At 41.2% G+C, this 17002-nt stretch overlaps 1 protein-coding gene across 1 annotated transcript in view; it reads left to right on the forward strand.

The window, feature by feature from the left end:
- Positions 1-17002, forward strand: part of STK32B (serine/threonine kinase 32B) — a 441860-nt gene that overhangs the window by 377891 nt on the left and 46967 nt on the right. Inside the window, exon 6 of the mRNA XM_058301185.2 lies at positions 6377-6466. Coding sequence (XP_058157168.1) covers positions 6377-6466 — 90 coding nt within the window. The remainder of the gene's footprint in view (positions 1-6376; positions 6467-17002) is intronic.

The raw sequence follows: 17002 nt of genomic DNA on the forward strand, positions 1-17002 counted from the left end.
AGGCTCTTTCTATTGTTTCTCCTCATCACTACGTCTTCATAAATCCATATAACATGCAATAGGATAAGGGGCAGGGTGGGAATTAGGGCATTCTCATTCCCTATAAGGGCACATACCACATTCCATTGGTCAGACCTTAGTCATATGTCCACAGGCAACTGCAAAGGATGTTGGGAAATGTAGTCTTTATCTAGATAGCCATGAACCCAGTCAAAAATTCTATTACTATATGTTTTAGTTAGCCAAAGGGGTGCTGATGCAAAATACCAGAAATCTGCTGGGCTTTATAAATGGTATTTATTTGGGATAGGAGCTTACAGATAGCAGGCCATAAAGCATAAATTACTTCCCTCACCAAAGTCTATTTGGAGCAAGATGGCTGCCAACGTCTGCAAGAGTTCAGGTTTCCTGGATTTCTACATTCCTGGGGCTTGCTTTTCTCTGGGTTCAAGTTTCCTTCCTTCCTGGGGCTGGCTTCTCTTTCCTCTACATGCTCACTTCCCAGGGCTCCAGCTTAAGTCTTCAGCATCAAACTCCAACATCAAAAACCCTGGCATCAAAAGCTCCAACTCTGTCCTTTGCCATGCCTTTTATCTGTGAGTCCCCACCCACCAAGGGGTGGAGACACTATGCCCTAATGACATGGCCCAATTAAAGCCCTAATCATAATTCAATCATGTCCAGTAATAGACCAGATTACAAATATAATCCAATCTCTATTTTTGGAATTCATAACCATATCAAACTGCTACACTATATGAGAAGGGAAGATGGGGTATTGGAAAACAACCAGGAGACTCTGCCCTAGGAGTTTAATAAAGTGGCCAAATAGAAGACTGTAGCAGTTTGATATGGTTATGAATTCCAAAAATAGATATTGGATTATGTATATAATCTGGTTGGTACCTCAGCATGATTACGTTATGATAAGGGCTTTGATTGGGCCACAGCATTAGGGCTTTGAGTCCCCACCCATTGATGGGGACTCACAGATAAAAGGCATGGCAAAGGACAGAGTTGGGGGTTTTTGATTTTGGAGTTTTGATGTTGGAGTTTGATGCTAAAAAGCCTTAAGAAGGAGCCCAGGGAAGTAAGCTCACAGAGGAAAGAGAAGCCAGCCCCAGAAAGAAAGGAACCCTGAGCCCAGGAAGAAGCAAGCTCTGGGAAGAGAGGAGCCCTGAACCCAGAGAGAAGAAAGACCCTGGAAGGAGGAAACCAGGAAGCCTGAACCCTCACAGTCATCAGCAGCCATCTCACTCCAACAAATGAAAATAGACTTTGGTGAGGGAGGTAACTTATGCTTTATGGCCTGGTGTCTGTAACCTCCTACCCCAAATAAATACCATTTATAAAACCCAGCAGATTTCTGGTATTTTGCATCAGCACCCCTTTGGCTGACTAATACAGAATTTGGTACCAAAGAGTGGGGAAGTGCTTTTGCAATTACAAAATGCTGGAATGGTTTTATAAATGGATAAGGGGTACTTTTTGGAGGAATCGTGAGATGCTGGGAAGAAGAGACCTACAGTGCTTTGAAGTGATTGTTGATAGCAATATGGATGCAAAAGAGACTTTCAATGATGCCTTAGAAGTAAAACTATTATTGGAAACTGAAGGAAAGGCAATCCATGTTTTAAAGTTGCAGAGAACTTAGCAAGATTAACTTCTGGTGTTTTATGGAAGGCAGAATTTGAAAATGGCAAGCCTGGATATTTAGCTGAAGAAATTTCCAAAGTAAACCTGGAGAATGTGGCTTGGCTTCTGCTTGAAGCTTATAGCAAAATGCTAGATGAGAGAGATATGCTGAGGACTGAACTGTCAGGTTCAAAGAAAACAGAAACTGATTCTAGAAATTCCAAGCCTCTGGAAATCAAGCTCCTAGATGAAAGTGCCCCATTGGAGGATTGAACTAAACTTGGAACTTGTAAATCAGAATTGAAGATGCGGTTATCTAGGAAAGACTTGTGGAAAGTCTTACTGTCTGATAGCTTGGACCTCTGCTTCTTGCATGCTACCAAGAAGGTTTTTTGAGAGAGCTATATGAACAAAACGACTGTAGGCCTGGAATAAAAGGGACATGGAAAGGAGAGATTGGAGGGGAAATGACTTCAAGAGAAAAACCATGGAAGCTGAGATCTTGAATTAGGAAAACACCTTGGGCCAACAGAGGAATCCCACCCATGTATACAGAGAGAACGAGTTTGCCCCAGCAGTTGAAGAGAGTAGATGTTCCTGTTCAATGTTCTGGGAGTATTTTGCTGCCCCAGGGTAAAGAGAGGGTGGAGCACATTTCCCTAAGGATTAGGGCAGTTAAGGTCAGCAACCCACAGGTCTGAAAAGGGTGGACCTGCCCCCCAAAGTTTGGGAAGGCCAGGTGGTCAGTGCATTACTCTGAGAGGGTTGAACTTGTATGCCAAAGGTTATGGGAAATCTTGTCTTCACATCACTGTACTATGGGGCTTAAGACTCTAACCCAAAGATTGGGTAATGTGTAGCAATCACCCCAACACCTTGGAGGGAGACACCCAGATGCTTGATGAGGGTGGAACCAAGAAAAAAACTGTTCAGCAAGCCTGTGGAAAGGGTGGGTTTCCATAAGGGTCCAAGAAGAAGAAACCATCATCTTAAGAATGACTCTCAGACTGAAATAGAATGGAGGATGCCCTGCAGGTTTACTGAACTGTAGAGGACCTGTGACTCATGTTTCCCTCCCAATTTCTTCTTATTATAATGAAAATGTTTATCATTTGTCTGTCTATTTGTGTATTGGAGACAGATAAATTGCTTTGTAAGTTTCAGAGGTCTATAGCAGAGAAGACAAACTTGTCTTGTCTGCTATAGCAGTCAAACTGTAGCCCTAAGACAAACTATTTCTTGAAATTGATTGTGATATGATTTAGTAGTTGCATTTTACTGATTTAAGGTTTTTTCAAATATTGTAATGTCTTTTTGGAATTCAGAAGAAGGAGTGTAGCAATTTGATTTGGTCATGAACTCCAAAAATAGATATTAGATTATGTTTGTAATCTGGTAAGTACCGGGGTGTGGTTAAGTTATGATTAGGGCATTGAAATCTCACCCCTTGGTGGGTGGAGACTCACAGACAAAAGACATGGCAAAGGACAGGGTTGGGGGGTTTTGATGTTGGAGTTTTGGTGTTGGAGTTTGATGCTGAAGCCTTAAGCTGGAGCCCCAGGAACTAAGCACACAGCAGGAAGAGAAGCAAGTCCCAGGAAGAGAGGAACCCTGAGCCCAGGAAGAAACAAGCCCCGGGAAGAGAGGAAACCTGAACCCAGAGAGAAGCAAGACTCTGGAAGGGAGGAACCCAGGAAGCCTGAGCCCTTGCAGTCGTCAGCAGCCATCTTACTCCAATGCATGAAAATAGACTTTGGTGAGGGAAGTAACTTATGCTTTATGGCCTGGTAACTATAAGCTCCTATCCCAAATAAATACCATTTGTAATAACCAACCAATTTCTGGTATTTTGCATCAGCACCCCTTTGGCTGACTAATATAAAGACCACAAAATTCAGCGGCTTTCTTTTTAAAAATATACTAGCAACAACTAGGTAAAAACAAAAGTAGAAAATATTTCCATTTAAAATAGTGACCAAAATATATTGTATCTAGAAATAAATTCAAACAATGAGTCACAAATGAAGAAAATAACTAAACATATGTTGAACAAATGAAGCAAATTCTGAATGAAAGACCCTAAGTGGAAAGATTAAATGTCAACATTTCTCATACGGTATATGAGCTACTGTGATTCCTCTTCAATCTTAATGGGTATATTTTCCAAAACTGGCTGTATACTATATAAAGATGTCATTTATGAAAACAACATAAATGGTAGGGATGGAACTATATAGGAGCAGAATGTTTATGTGCTACTGAAGCTAAGGTGTAATAATTTTTAAAAGATTAATGTAAATTTAAGAGGTTAACTACTAAGGAAGTAACTATATATGTATGTATATGAACATATACATGTATACATACAGAAAAAGAAATGAGAAAGTAATAAATACATTACACTTTAAAATATCAACTAAATGCAAAAGGAGGTAGTAGTGGAGGAATTAAGAACAAAAAAGACATTACATTTAGACAGAAAATAGCAAAATGGCAGAAATGCTTTCTTATCAGTAATTACATTAAATATGGATGGAAGAAATTCTCCAATAAAAGGCAGAGATTGTCAGAATAGATTACTTTTAAAGATTCAACTATATCCTATCTATAAGAGACTCACTTTAGAATCAAAGATGTAAATAGGTGAATATTAAAGGATAGAAAAATGTATTTCATAGAAATAGTAACCATAAAGAGAGCTGGAGTAACTATACTAATATTAGACAAAATAGATTTTATGTCAAAACTCTTACAAGGGACAAAGAAGAACATAAATTAATAAAAATATCAAACCATCAAGAATTTATAACAATTATAAACACATAATAATTAATAACAGAGTCCTCAAATATATGAAGCAAAAATGGGCAGAACTAAAGAGAGAATCAGTTCTACAATAATAGCTGGAGCCTTTAATACCCACTTTCAATAGATAGAACAACTAAACCGAGATCAATAATGTTATGTACCCCTATTTGAATAACATGAGAGCTAATATACAAACGCCAAACACTCCACCTAACAACAAAGGAACTCACATTTTTCTCAAGCACACATAGAACACTCTTCAAGGTAGAACATAGGTAAGGTTGCAAAACAAGTCTCAAATTGTGAAAAGTTTGAAATCGTACAAAGTGTCTTCTCTGACAACAATGGAGTACAGCTAGAAATAAATAACAGAAAGAAAACTGGAAAATTCACAAGAATGTGAAATTAAATAATAATTTTAAACAAAGAATAAAACAAAAGAGAAATTAGAAAATGCTCACAGATGGATGAAAACAAAAACATAGCATTCCAAAGCTTAAGAGCTGCAGAGAAAACAATGCTCAGACAGAAATTTATACTGTAATTGCTTACATTAATAAAGAATAAATATCTAAAATCAATAACCTAACTTTACACCTTAAGGAATTAGGAAAATAAGAGAAAACTAAACCAAAATCCAGAAGGATGGAAATAATAAATTTAGAGCATAGGAGAGACTAGAGAAACAATAGAGAAAAATCAATGAAACCAAAAGTTGAAAAGATCAACAAAATTGACAAACATTTAGCTAGATTGACCAAGAGAAAAAAAGACAGAAGACTCAAATTACTAAAATCAGGAATGAAAATGGGGACATTACTACTGACCTTGATGAAATAACAAGATTATAAGGGAATACTATGAAAATTGTACAGCAAAATATCGAGTAATATAAAGGAAATGGGCAATTATTAGAAAAACTAAAATAGCAAAACTGACTCCAAAGAAATAGAAAATGTTAATAGGTCTTTAGCAAGTAAAGAGATTTAATCAGTAATAAAAATAGCCCTCATGGAAGAAAACCCAGGTCCAGATGACTCCATTTGGCAAATTCTTCCAATCATTTAAACAAGAGTTAACATCGATTCTTGCCAAACACTACCAAAAAATGAAAGAGGAGAAAACACTTTCTAACTCATTCTATGTGGCCAGCATTGATTGCCCTGAAACTAAAGCCAGACAAAAACATCACAAGAAAAAAAACTAGACAATTATGCTTAATGAAATACTAAAAACTGAATCTAGCAGCATATTGCAAGAATAATACACCATGATTACATGGAATTATGGTAGGAATTCCAGGGCGATTCAACATAAAAATCTATTTTTGTTTATGTTTTTTGGTATCGGAAATGAGGAAATGAGAGGATGTAGGGGAAGGTGAATTGGCCCTGTCTGGAGAGGAAGGGTTTTAAGTCAAGCCTTGACAGGATAATAATAATACTAAGAACCAATACTTATCAGAGGCTTCCATCGTTCTTGCATGCCAGGCACTGCTCTAACCATTTCATGTGTAGTAATAATAAATTATATGCCTAGGGTCACAGAAATAGTCATGACAAAGCTGATACCCAAGCCAAGGTAGTCTTACTCAGAGTCTGTGCACCCAGTCACTGACCTGTCTCATCCACTTTACCAGGCATGTTCATTCTTGAAGATTAGGACCCTTAAACTTTTGACCCACAGAAATTTTTTTTATCATGCTCCTCAATATAATTATAATTTTTAATACACAAATAATATGCCTGCACTACTAAACTCATTCACGTTGCAAAAACATGCACACACAATAGACATTTTAAAGGTACCAGATAAAATATAATTAGAAGCTAATATTTTTTTCCCACACCTACCCTGGAAACCACAGTTTTAAATCAGATAAGGAAATAACCCAGCTGTCTGATAACTGGAGTTTCTCTTTATGTATTTCTAGGACATGTTCACATTACGGACTTCAATATAGCGACTGTTGTGAAAGGAGCAGAAAAAGCTTCCTCCATGGCTGGGACCAAGCCGTACATGGGTGAGTTCTCCAGGCATGATCAGGCCCTCAGCCTGCGGCTTCAGTCTCCCTCTCCTGCTTCATCTGCCACCACCTCCCACACCAATTCCCACTAGACTCCACATATTCCCAGCATATGCCATCTTCTCCCACAACTCTGAGTCTTTGCATTTTTTCCCTTTACATTTCATTCCTTTATATTGTTTCTCATTTTTGTGTTTCTCTTAAGATATTACCCTTTGTGTTTGTTTTGTGTACTTTCTAGTGAAGTCCTCATTTCTGAAATATGTTTCCTTTATTTCCTATATTCTCCCCCTAATTTCTTAGTTTTTATTTCAATTTATGCTGTTCATTCATGTCTCGTATGATTTTCTTAATATCTGTACTATCTATTAATTCTTATCTACATTCATTATCAATTGCTGCCTAACAAACCATATCAAAACCTAGTGACTCAGAACAATAACATTTTATATGTCAGAATTCTGCAGGATAGACGGCTAGTTCTTCCGCTGGCTTGGGCTGGGCTTACGCTTCAGCTGATCCAGCTGGTGGGTCGGCTGGGATGAACAGCCTCTGTTTCCACATGACCTGCCATCATCAAGGGGGCTAGACCAAGCTTCAGTGCATCAAGTGGCAGAGTTTCAAAGGGGCAAGCTCAAGGCCCATGCGGTCATCCAGCCTCTGCTTGCTTCATGGGACATGGACCCCAGGAGGCCTGATTCCCTGTGGGCCACTGATGTAACACTCCAGCACAATACCTTGTAGCTCTTTTGAATAGTAAGTTACAGTTTTGAAATGTTTTGTAACATAACTTTCTGGTATACTTTTATTGATCTGTAAAGATGTTAATCTCCTTTTTTATTTTAACTTTGTATAGAATTTCACCTTTATAACTTTCTATTGCCCATTTTATGTAAAAGTAGCTTTCCTGAACTTTTAAAAATGGTATGGTTCAAAATAGCTGTTCTAACTTATTTAATCATTTTGTTTGGCTCCAGACTGTTCCATTCCTTCAGAACTTACCAAGGGCTCCTTTTGCTCACCTGATATTGGATTGGGCAAATTCCTCCCAGATGCAGCTGTGCTTCCCGGCAAATATCTGCTGGTTGTTTAGTTGTTCTTTGTTCTCTGGTCTATTGGCCACTGCCCTGTTGCTTGCCTTTGATTCTTTCTCTGCGGAGACATGGCTAGTTTGCAGATATTACGACTGGGGGCATTTGTTCCCATCCATTTGTATACTAGGGTTGGTGGGAAGAGCTGGTCACTTAAATCTGTGGTCAGTGCTGTTCATGAGTTTTGGGCTTGGCTATCTTTGCTTTGTCAGTTTTTATGTGCATATTTGTGGAGATTCAAACACTATGCCACCATCCTCCCAAAGGTCACTACTTGTGTCATTAATTTTTAACTACTAAACAAATTAAATGATTGAAGTTTGGCTATAAATACCGATGAAAAGAACAGGTGCTTGTTTAGAGTGTTCACTCTGCCTGGCTCTGAGCTGGGTGCTGTCCAACCATAACCTCACTTAATTCTCACACATGACGTCGCCACATCCCATCATTCCTATTTTATAGTTGAGGAGACTTGTGGGGTAGGTGAGTTGCCCAGGTTCACACCATTGGTGAGAGTCAGACCCAGGCCTGCATGACTCCAAACCCCAAGCTCAGAAGCACTTCTCAGTCCAGCCTCCCATGCTTAAAGCAATCTTTAGAAAAAAGACCAGAAGGTAAACGTGTAGGTGACTGTGTCCCCCTTAGTGTGCTGGATCTGTATTCCAATAAGGCTTCTGTGTTGAGGACCTCTTTGCAAGCCCTTTCTAGAAGGATCCAGAGCTGGGAGAAGCCCAGCCAGAGAAGATTCAAGAGAGATCAAATGGACAGGAGTTGGAGATTGACAGGGCAGACGGTGGGAGGAAAGAAGGTGTCAAGGCTGCCTCCTGTTCTGGGTGGTGCAGCTCGGTGGATTGTGGTGGTGCCTGCTGTGCAGGGAACACACAGGAGCAGCGGGTTTGTGAATGGAGAGCTTGACCTTGAGGTGTCTGTGGGACCTTGCTGGAGACTGAATCATGCCCCCACAAAAAGCATGTTCAAGTCCTCACCCCCAGTTCTGGGGCATGAACCCATTTGTGGATAGACTCTTTGAAGATGGTATTACTACTTAAGGTGTGGGCTCATTTGTGAATAGGATCTTTAAAGATCCTGTTTAGATGAGCCCAGGTCGAATCAGGGTGGGCCTCCATCCATATTGTTTGAGTCCTTAGAGCAGAGGAAATTCAGACACATCAGTCAGCAGACGCTAGAAGTCAGCTGAAACCAGACGAGTGCACACAAGGAGAGAGAGCTGGCCATGTGACAAAGCTGCTGGGATGCTACGGACTCGGGGAGAAAGCAAGCCTCACCAGTACCTTGATGCTGGATGTCCAGACTTCAAAACTGTGCAACAATAACTTGCTGTGGTTTAAGCCAGCCCATTGCATGCTGTTTGTCATAGCAGCCCTGGCATGCTAAGACAGACCTCAGATCGGTCAGATGTCTCCAGGCATTTGGAGAGAACCACAGCCTGGAGATGTGGACTGGGAAATAACCAGCTCTGAGATATGGCCAAAGCCACGGCAGGGGGTGGGTTCCCACCAGAGAGGATGCAGGAGAGAGCACCTATTCCAAGGCTCAAGGAGCCCCATGGCAGAAGGGGCAGGTAGAGGCCAAAGAAAGCGTCTCCATAGGGTGGGGGCGGCTGAGTGAGATAGGAGAAACTACCTCCCATTCAGAGCCTCCTGCACAATTTATAAATTAGTTCTGTCTTAAGGTCTTTCCAAAAAAGGCAAACTGGTCTCAATGAACGTAGATTCTGCACCACTGGAGAAATTCAAGACAACTGTTCTACCAGCCCTGACCTTTCCTCTTGAGCCACAGTACATAAACAGACTCCAGGGTACCTCCTCGGCCACTCCGCGGCGTCCCTCTGAGTGCCTGAGACAGCTCTCTCCTGGGTCTGAGCTCCCCAAAAAGCACACCAGGGAACACCCAGCTGGCTGAAGCCCCTGTTGGCCCTACCTTCATGTGACCCTGTTACACGCCTGTCACCACATTTAACCCACATGAGGCTCCCACAGCCCACCACGTTTTAGATATGAGAAAGCCAAGACCCAGAGAGGTTCATGTACTGCCCAAGCCCACACAGCTGGTGAGTGAAGGAGCCAGAATTTGGCCCTACATATATTTGAATTCAAAGTCTGTGCTTTTGCCACTATAGCAAGCTGCTTTTTTTTTTTTAACTTCATAAGATTGTATCCCTCAGACAAGAAAAAAGTCTATTGTCTATAGACTTCTGGTGTCCTTCTAATTAGAGAAATTTCAGACCTGCATTAATGAAAAAATGCCCAAGAGAAAGATTTTTATGGGATTGAGAGGGTACCGCTGATTTCCAACTGGATGTATGTGTAAGGGGTGGCAATACCAGGCAGTGGCAGTTTGATGGGTAAGGTGGAGGTGGGAGGTTTTCTCAATAAAATCAAACCGCAGTTCCCAGGGCTGTAAAGCCCTAATGTCAAGTGGCAGTTTTGTTGCTTTCATCAAGCTGTTTAGTTCAAAGGTCCAATAATCAGTTTTCAGAATGCTCCAAACACAGATTCAGGGAACAGACTGAGGTGTGAGCTCCCAGAGAGGGCTCACAAAAAACCATCCCAGAAGAAATATATGCATAGAGCTGAATTTTCATTCATTAAAAGAGCCGATGGAACTCACAATTGGAGGCAAAAAATATCTCTGAAATGCGTCAGATCACAAGGCAGAAATCCTCCAGCAGCTGCCCAGGACTTCCGAGTTTAGGAATCGGAGATGAAACGAAGAGCTAAGCATTCATTTAGCAAACATTTACAGAGCGTTTAGGAGGTGCAGGGCCCAGGGCTGGGTGCCAGGACTACTGAGATGGGTCCTCAGGGGCTCCCCATTCAGTGGGGCTGATGGGTGTGTGGGCATGCCCGTAAGTGGCCACTGGCAAAGGGAGAAGCAGGTTCGAGGCTCAGAGGGGCCAAGTTCAAGAAGGCTTCTGGAGGAGCTGACCGTCTGAATTAGGCTTGGAGGGCACTCTGGGAGTCTGCCTGTTGGGTAAGGATAGGGAGAGGGCACCTCGGGCTGGGGGGTCGGGAGAGTGAGAAAGCGTGGTGTTTGCAGGAACCCAGCAGCTCCCTATTTCTATAGCTTACAAACCCTGAGGGGGTAGAGAGGAAGAGGTGAGAAGGGCAGGTGGTAAGGAGCCAGGGGCCAGCAGAAGGTGTGACACCAGGGCCGAGTGAGCAGCTCAAGGGCCCAGGGCTCACAAGGGGCTTTGGAGAAGTGGGCGGGTAACCAGAAAGCATGCAGAGCCAGGCTGGTCAGGGCAGTTCCAGGCAAAAAGCGGGAAACTGTCTGGATGGCCTGAATATGGGCCTCAGCCCCCTGGGTGATTTGGGTGCCGTGCACCAGTGACCTTGGGTGAATCTCACTGTCTGACTTAATGGACATAAAGTATTCAAGAAATGTGGGGGGCCAAACTACAGACATCTCGGTTTCCTCACCTGAGAAATGGGATTAATAATTACACCATCCACCTCTCAAGGTTGTTTATAAGGATTTAATGGCAAAAGGGATGGAAGGCTCATAGCCTAAAGTCTGACAAATAGGAAGTGCTCAATAATGGCAGCTGGTATTGTGATTGCTGTTATCACTGTTGTTATTTAGATGATTATTTGGCAAATGCTAAGCACTGGGATTCAGAGCCATATCTGGCATTCCCAGGCCCCGTGGAGTTCATCGCTTAGTGGCAGAGACAGACCCTAAACAAACCAATGTCCTCTCTCTTTAGGGGTACTGGGTCTGCCCATTCTCTTGCCTGAGAACCTGCCATTCTTTCTTTCATTCATTCATTGAACAGATAATTTATTGTTTATTGAGCACTGCCTATGTGCCAGGCAGTGTTCTATGGGCTGAAATTGCATCTATGAACAAAGCCATGTTTCTGTCCTCATAGTTTAGCTATTTGGGAGGGAGCGAGTCACTAAAAATGATTGCACTGATGAAAATACCATGTGAGGCATTCATTACTGAGGAATAATTTTCATGCAGTAAAATGTACTTTCTTAGTGCCCAGTTCTTAGTTTTGGCAAACGTGCAATCACAGACTCATTCTTCCATTGATCTGTCTATACTTTCCTGGATACCATACATTCTTAATTACCCTAGCTTCAGAAAATTTGAAATCTTGTAGGGTGAGTCCTCTAATGTTTTTCTTCTTTCCAAAATTGTTTAGATTGTTCTCCATCCTTTGCCTTTCTATATAAATTTTAGAATTAGCTTGTTGATTTCTTTTTTGAAAATCCTGCTGGAATTTTTATTAGGATTGCATTGAATCTGTAGATCAATTTAGAGAATAGCTATTCTGTGTTCATGGATTGGAAGCCTCAACATTGTTATAACAAAGGTTTTATAATGGATATGTGGGAGTACTGTATATTGTATATATGAATTATTGTGATCTATGACTCTTGTGAAGAGAAACTCAATAATTAGTAAAAAAGAAAAGAAAAAGATAGCATGTAGAATTTTTCCAAATCAATATGTATTCTATATCGAACCTTTAAACTCATCACTATATTCCATTTTACTATTAAGGGAACCTGGCATTATATTGGGCTTCACTTTTCAGGAAGTTTTGGATCACAGAGTGGTTCAATAATGGCAGCAGAGGAATTCTGGTATGGGATGTTATTGACAGGGGACATATGGTTGACAGGGAATTATACATGTGTCCAGGGTGCATAGAAATGTTTGGATATACTCATAGAGGAAACAATTAAAAACAACAGCTGGTGGGGTACTGGGTTCCTGGCCAGGGGGCGGGGGTGGGGGGCTCTGTCGTGGTTCCTAGGGGAGCAGCGGCAGTCCCCCAGGTGCAACAGCAAGGACCAGGAAGGAATGAGGGTCCAACAGTGAACCCCTGATACTAATGACTATGCTTGTGAGCCTATACACCAGAAATAAGAACGAGGCCTAGAGCAGCACTGTGCCTAGGAGTTCCCTCCTGACAGCCTCCGTGTTACTCAAATGTGGCCAATCTCGAAGCCAAACTGAGCATGTAAATGCAATGCCTTCCCCCCATTGTGGGACATGACACCCAGGGATGAGCCTCCCTGGCACCGAGGGATCACTACCAAGTACCAGCTGATGATGTAACTAGAAAATGACCTTGAATTAAAGGTTCAACACTGACCAGCAGAATATCCCTGTCTACATATAACAACAGGAGTTAAAAATGCTGTTTGACCTAAATTAAGGGGGAAATGGAAAGGACAAATGAGTTTATATGGCTATGAGTCTCTAAAAAAGAGTCTGGAGGTTGTCAGAGGATTACCCTTATGCACACCTGAGCAGAGTCTCAGAGACAGATAAAGTAGATACAACCCCAGGTATTGGTTCTTTTGAGGGCTAAAGAGACCCACAGGTTCTATGGTCATGGCAGATGCGGTTCACTGCTATGTCAGTTGGCCCTTCTTTGGAGCTGGTGTTTCTGCATGATGGAGCTGGACTCAGATGGGATCTCTTTTCACAAGCCTTTCATGCTACTTGACTGGAATTGTAGTTGGTGCTGGGGTTTAAGATATATCTAGGGGATTTGAATCTCTGGACTGACAATATGATAGCCAGGCCCTGAGCCTCAACAGACTTCAGCTCCTACACTCTGATTTATTGGACTTACCCCACTCAGCTAACATGGAGTTGAAGAATGTCAACCACCACACCATGGAGCCTAGAGTGCCTACAACTGAAAGCAGGAGGATTGCATCCAGTATCCATGTGGAATCTAAGCCCCCTCTTGACATAGATGTGGAATGGACACAACCAAGCCAAGGTCCACAGGAAGGAGGAATACAGTAAGGATTAGAGTGGACTTACTGATATTCTATTCATGAACTATTGTGGTTAATAATCGAGAAAATGTGGCATTGGTGTGGAAAAAGTGGCCATGGTAGCTGCTGGGTGCGGGGAATGGGAGGAAGAGATGAGATGTGGAGGCATTTTCGGGACTTGGAGTTGTCCTAAGTGGTGCTGCAGGGACAATTGCCGGATGTTGTATGTCCTCCCATGGCCCACTGGATGGACCATGGGAGATTGTGGGCTATGGTGTGGACCACAGGCCATGGGGTGCAGCGGTGCCCAGAGATGTACTCACCAGATGCAATGGATGTGTCATGATGATGGGGGAGAGTGTTACTGTGGGGGGAGTGGTGGGGTGGGGGCCGTAGGGGTGAATGGGGACCTCATATTTTTTGAATGTAATATTTTTTAAAAAATGAATAAATAAAATAAAAAAATAATAATAATAAAAAAAGAATAGCTCTCCCTACATTCGGCTTCTGGCATTGGAAGCTTTCATCAATGTATTACAGTTTTCAGCACATAGCTTTTGCATGAATTCTATTACATTTATACTTAGTAGTTTATGGATTTTTGGCCCAATTCCAAATGGCACTTAAAAATCAGTTACCAGTAATTAATTTCTAGTAAATAGAAATACAATTGATTTTGTATATTGGCCTTGTATCCTGTAACTTTGTGAAGGTCACTTATCAGTTCTGATAGCTCTTTAGTAAATTCTTTGGGATTTATATGTAGACAATCATGTTTCAAATAGAGACACTTTTATTTCTTCCCTTATAATCACTATTTTTTTTTTCTTACTGCCTTAGCTAGAACACTCAATACAGGATTGGGAAGGAGATAAAATAGACATTTTTGCTTCGATCCTGATCATAGTTGGAAATCAGTCTCTCACCATTAGATATGATGTTAACTGTATGTTTTTTTATGGTTGTTCTTTGTTGGGTTGAGGAAGTTCCCTTCTATTTCTAATTTGCTTAGAGTTTATTTTTTAATCATAAAAGCATTTTGAATTTTGTCAACTACATTTTCTTTTTTTTTTTAAGATTTATTTTATTATTTCTCTCCCCTTCTCCCCCTTCCCCCTCCCCCCCACCACCATTGTCTGCTCTCTGTGTCCATTCACTGTGTGTTCTTCTGTGTCTGCTTGCATTATCTGGTGACTCTGGGAAACTGCATCTCTTTTTTGTTGCATCATCTTGCTGCATCAGCTCTCCGTGTGTGCCGTGTCACTCCGGGGTGGGCTGTACTTTTTTCGTGCGGGATGCCTCTCCTTGTGGGGTGTGGCTCAGCACTCCTTGCATGCATCAGCACTGAATGTGGGCCAGCTTACCACATGGGTCAGGAGGCCCTGGGGATTGAACCCTGGACCCTCCATATGGTAGACGGACACTCTATCAGTTGAGCCACATCCGCTTCCTGTCAACTACATTTCCTGAATCTCTTGAGATCATTAGATGGTTCTCCTCTACAATGTCTTGAATGTGTTGATTTTCAATATGTCAGAAGCCCTACACTCCCAGAATAAACTCCATTATCCTTTTGACATAGGGCTGGAATCAATTTCCTAATATTTTACTGACAATATTTATATGTATGTCCAATAGAGATATTTATCAATTTCTTTTTTTGTGACATATTTGTGTGGTTAAGGTATCAGAATAATGCTGGCAACATAAAATAAGTTGCTAAGTGTTTCTTCCTCTTCTCCTTTCTGGAGGAATTTGTGTAGAATTGGTATTATTTCTAATATAGAATTTTCCAGTGAAGACATTTAGGCCTTGAATGTTCTTTGTGGGAAAGTTTTTAACTGTGAATTCATTTTCTGTAATAGATAAAGGATTATTTCATTTGCCTATTTTTTCTTAAGTGAGATTTGGTAGTTTGTGTCTTTAAAGGAATCTGTCCAACATTTCAAATATTTGGAAATGTTGTTTGTAATATTGTTATTGTTTAAATACTGTTATTTGTAGTATTCCTTTTTTTTAAAGATTTATTTATTTATTTATTTATTTATTTATTTATTCCCCCTCCCCCTCCCCCTTCCTCTCCTCCTGCCCTACTGTTTTTTGCTGTCCTTTCTTCTCATTTTCTCTCTTCTAGGATTCACCAGGATTCGATCCTGGGGACCACTGATGGGAAAAGGGGTTCCCTGTCAATTGTGTCACCTAAGTTCCTGGTTTCTGCTGTGATTCACCTTGACTCTCCCCTTGTCTCTCTTTTGATGCAACATCATCTTGCTGCATGACTCACTTGCACGGAGCACTGGTTCACTATGCAGGCACTCACGCAGGCACTTGTGTGAGCACTAGCTTACCATGTGGGCACTCGTGCAGGCACTGGCTTGTTGCATAGGCATGCTTTCCCTTCTTCTTTTTCACCAGGAGGCCCCAGGGATCGAACCCAAGTCCTCCCATATGGTAGGTGGAAGCTCTATCAATTGAGCCACATCCGCTTCCCTGTAATATTCCTTTATTACCCTTTTAATGAGTGTAGGTTCTGCAGTGATGTCCCCTCTTTCTTTCTTGATATTGGTATTTTCTCTCTGGTTTCTTAGTTATTCTTGCTAGAGGTTTATCAAATTTGCTCATCTTTTAAAATAACTAGTTTTTACTTCATTTATTTTTACTATTGTTTCTCTATTTAATATTTCATTGCTTTCTTCCCTGTCTTTATTACCCCCTCCTTCTGTTACCTTGTGTTTAATTTGATCTTTTGCTTCCTTCTTTAGGTAGAAGTTTGGATAACTGATTTGAGACTTTTTTCTTTTCTAATATAAGCATTTAATGCTAAAAACTTTGTTCTAAGCCCCACTTTAGCTGCATCCCACAAATTTTGATATGCTTTCATTTTCTTTCTGTTCCAAATATTTTCTAACTCCCCTGTAGCTTCCTCTTTGACCCATGTGGTATTTAGAAGGGCATCCTTTAACTTCCAAAAATATTTGAGAATATTCTATGTATCTCTGTTATTGATTTCTAGCTTAATTCTTTGATGGTCATAGAATGTATTTTCTATGGTTTCTTTAATTTTTTTAATTGGTAAGGATTTTGTAATGGCCTAAAATATGGTCTATCTTGGAGACTATTTCATACACATTTGCAAAGAATCTGGATTCTGCCATTGTGCTTATGTTCTCTAAATGTCAGTTAGGTCAAGTTGTTTGTTTGCACTGCTCAGGTCTTCTACATTCCTTCTTGATTTTATATCTACTTGTTATGTCAATTACTGAGAGAAGAATATTGAAGTAACTGTCTTTTGCCAATGCAAAGTACCATAAGTGGGTTGACTCTTATAATGGAAAATTTTTTAGGGATAAAAGCTTACAGTTCCAAGCCTGTGAAATTGTCTAAATCAAGGACCCATCAGAGATGCTTTCTCACCAAAGTCAGCTATTGGTGATCCTGCCATCCTGCCACATAGTGAGGCAAGATGGCAGCCAATCTCTGCCGAGGTCTGTGCCTTCCCCTCCAGGCTCACTGTCTCCAGGAGCTCAGCTGTGGATGATCAAGCATATGGCGCCTCTCTTCAGCCTTGAGCTGTTCCGTGGGCTCAGCATCATGGGGGCTTCATGCCTCTGCATTGGGTATTAGTGGTCCTCGAGTTCTGTCTCTCACACGGCTGGGTCAAAATGGCAAAG

The sequence above is a fragment of the Dasypus novemcinctus genome, chromosome 1 (genome assembly GCF_030445035.2).
Source record: "Dasypus novemcinctus isolate mDasNov1 chromosome 1, mDasNov1.1.hap2, whole genome shotgun sequence".
NCBI classification, from domain to species: domain Eukaryota; kingdom Metazoa; phylum Chordata; class Mammalia; order Cingulata; family Dasypodidae; genus Dasypus; species Dasypus novemcinctus.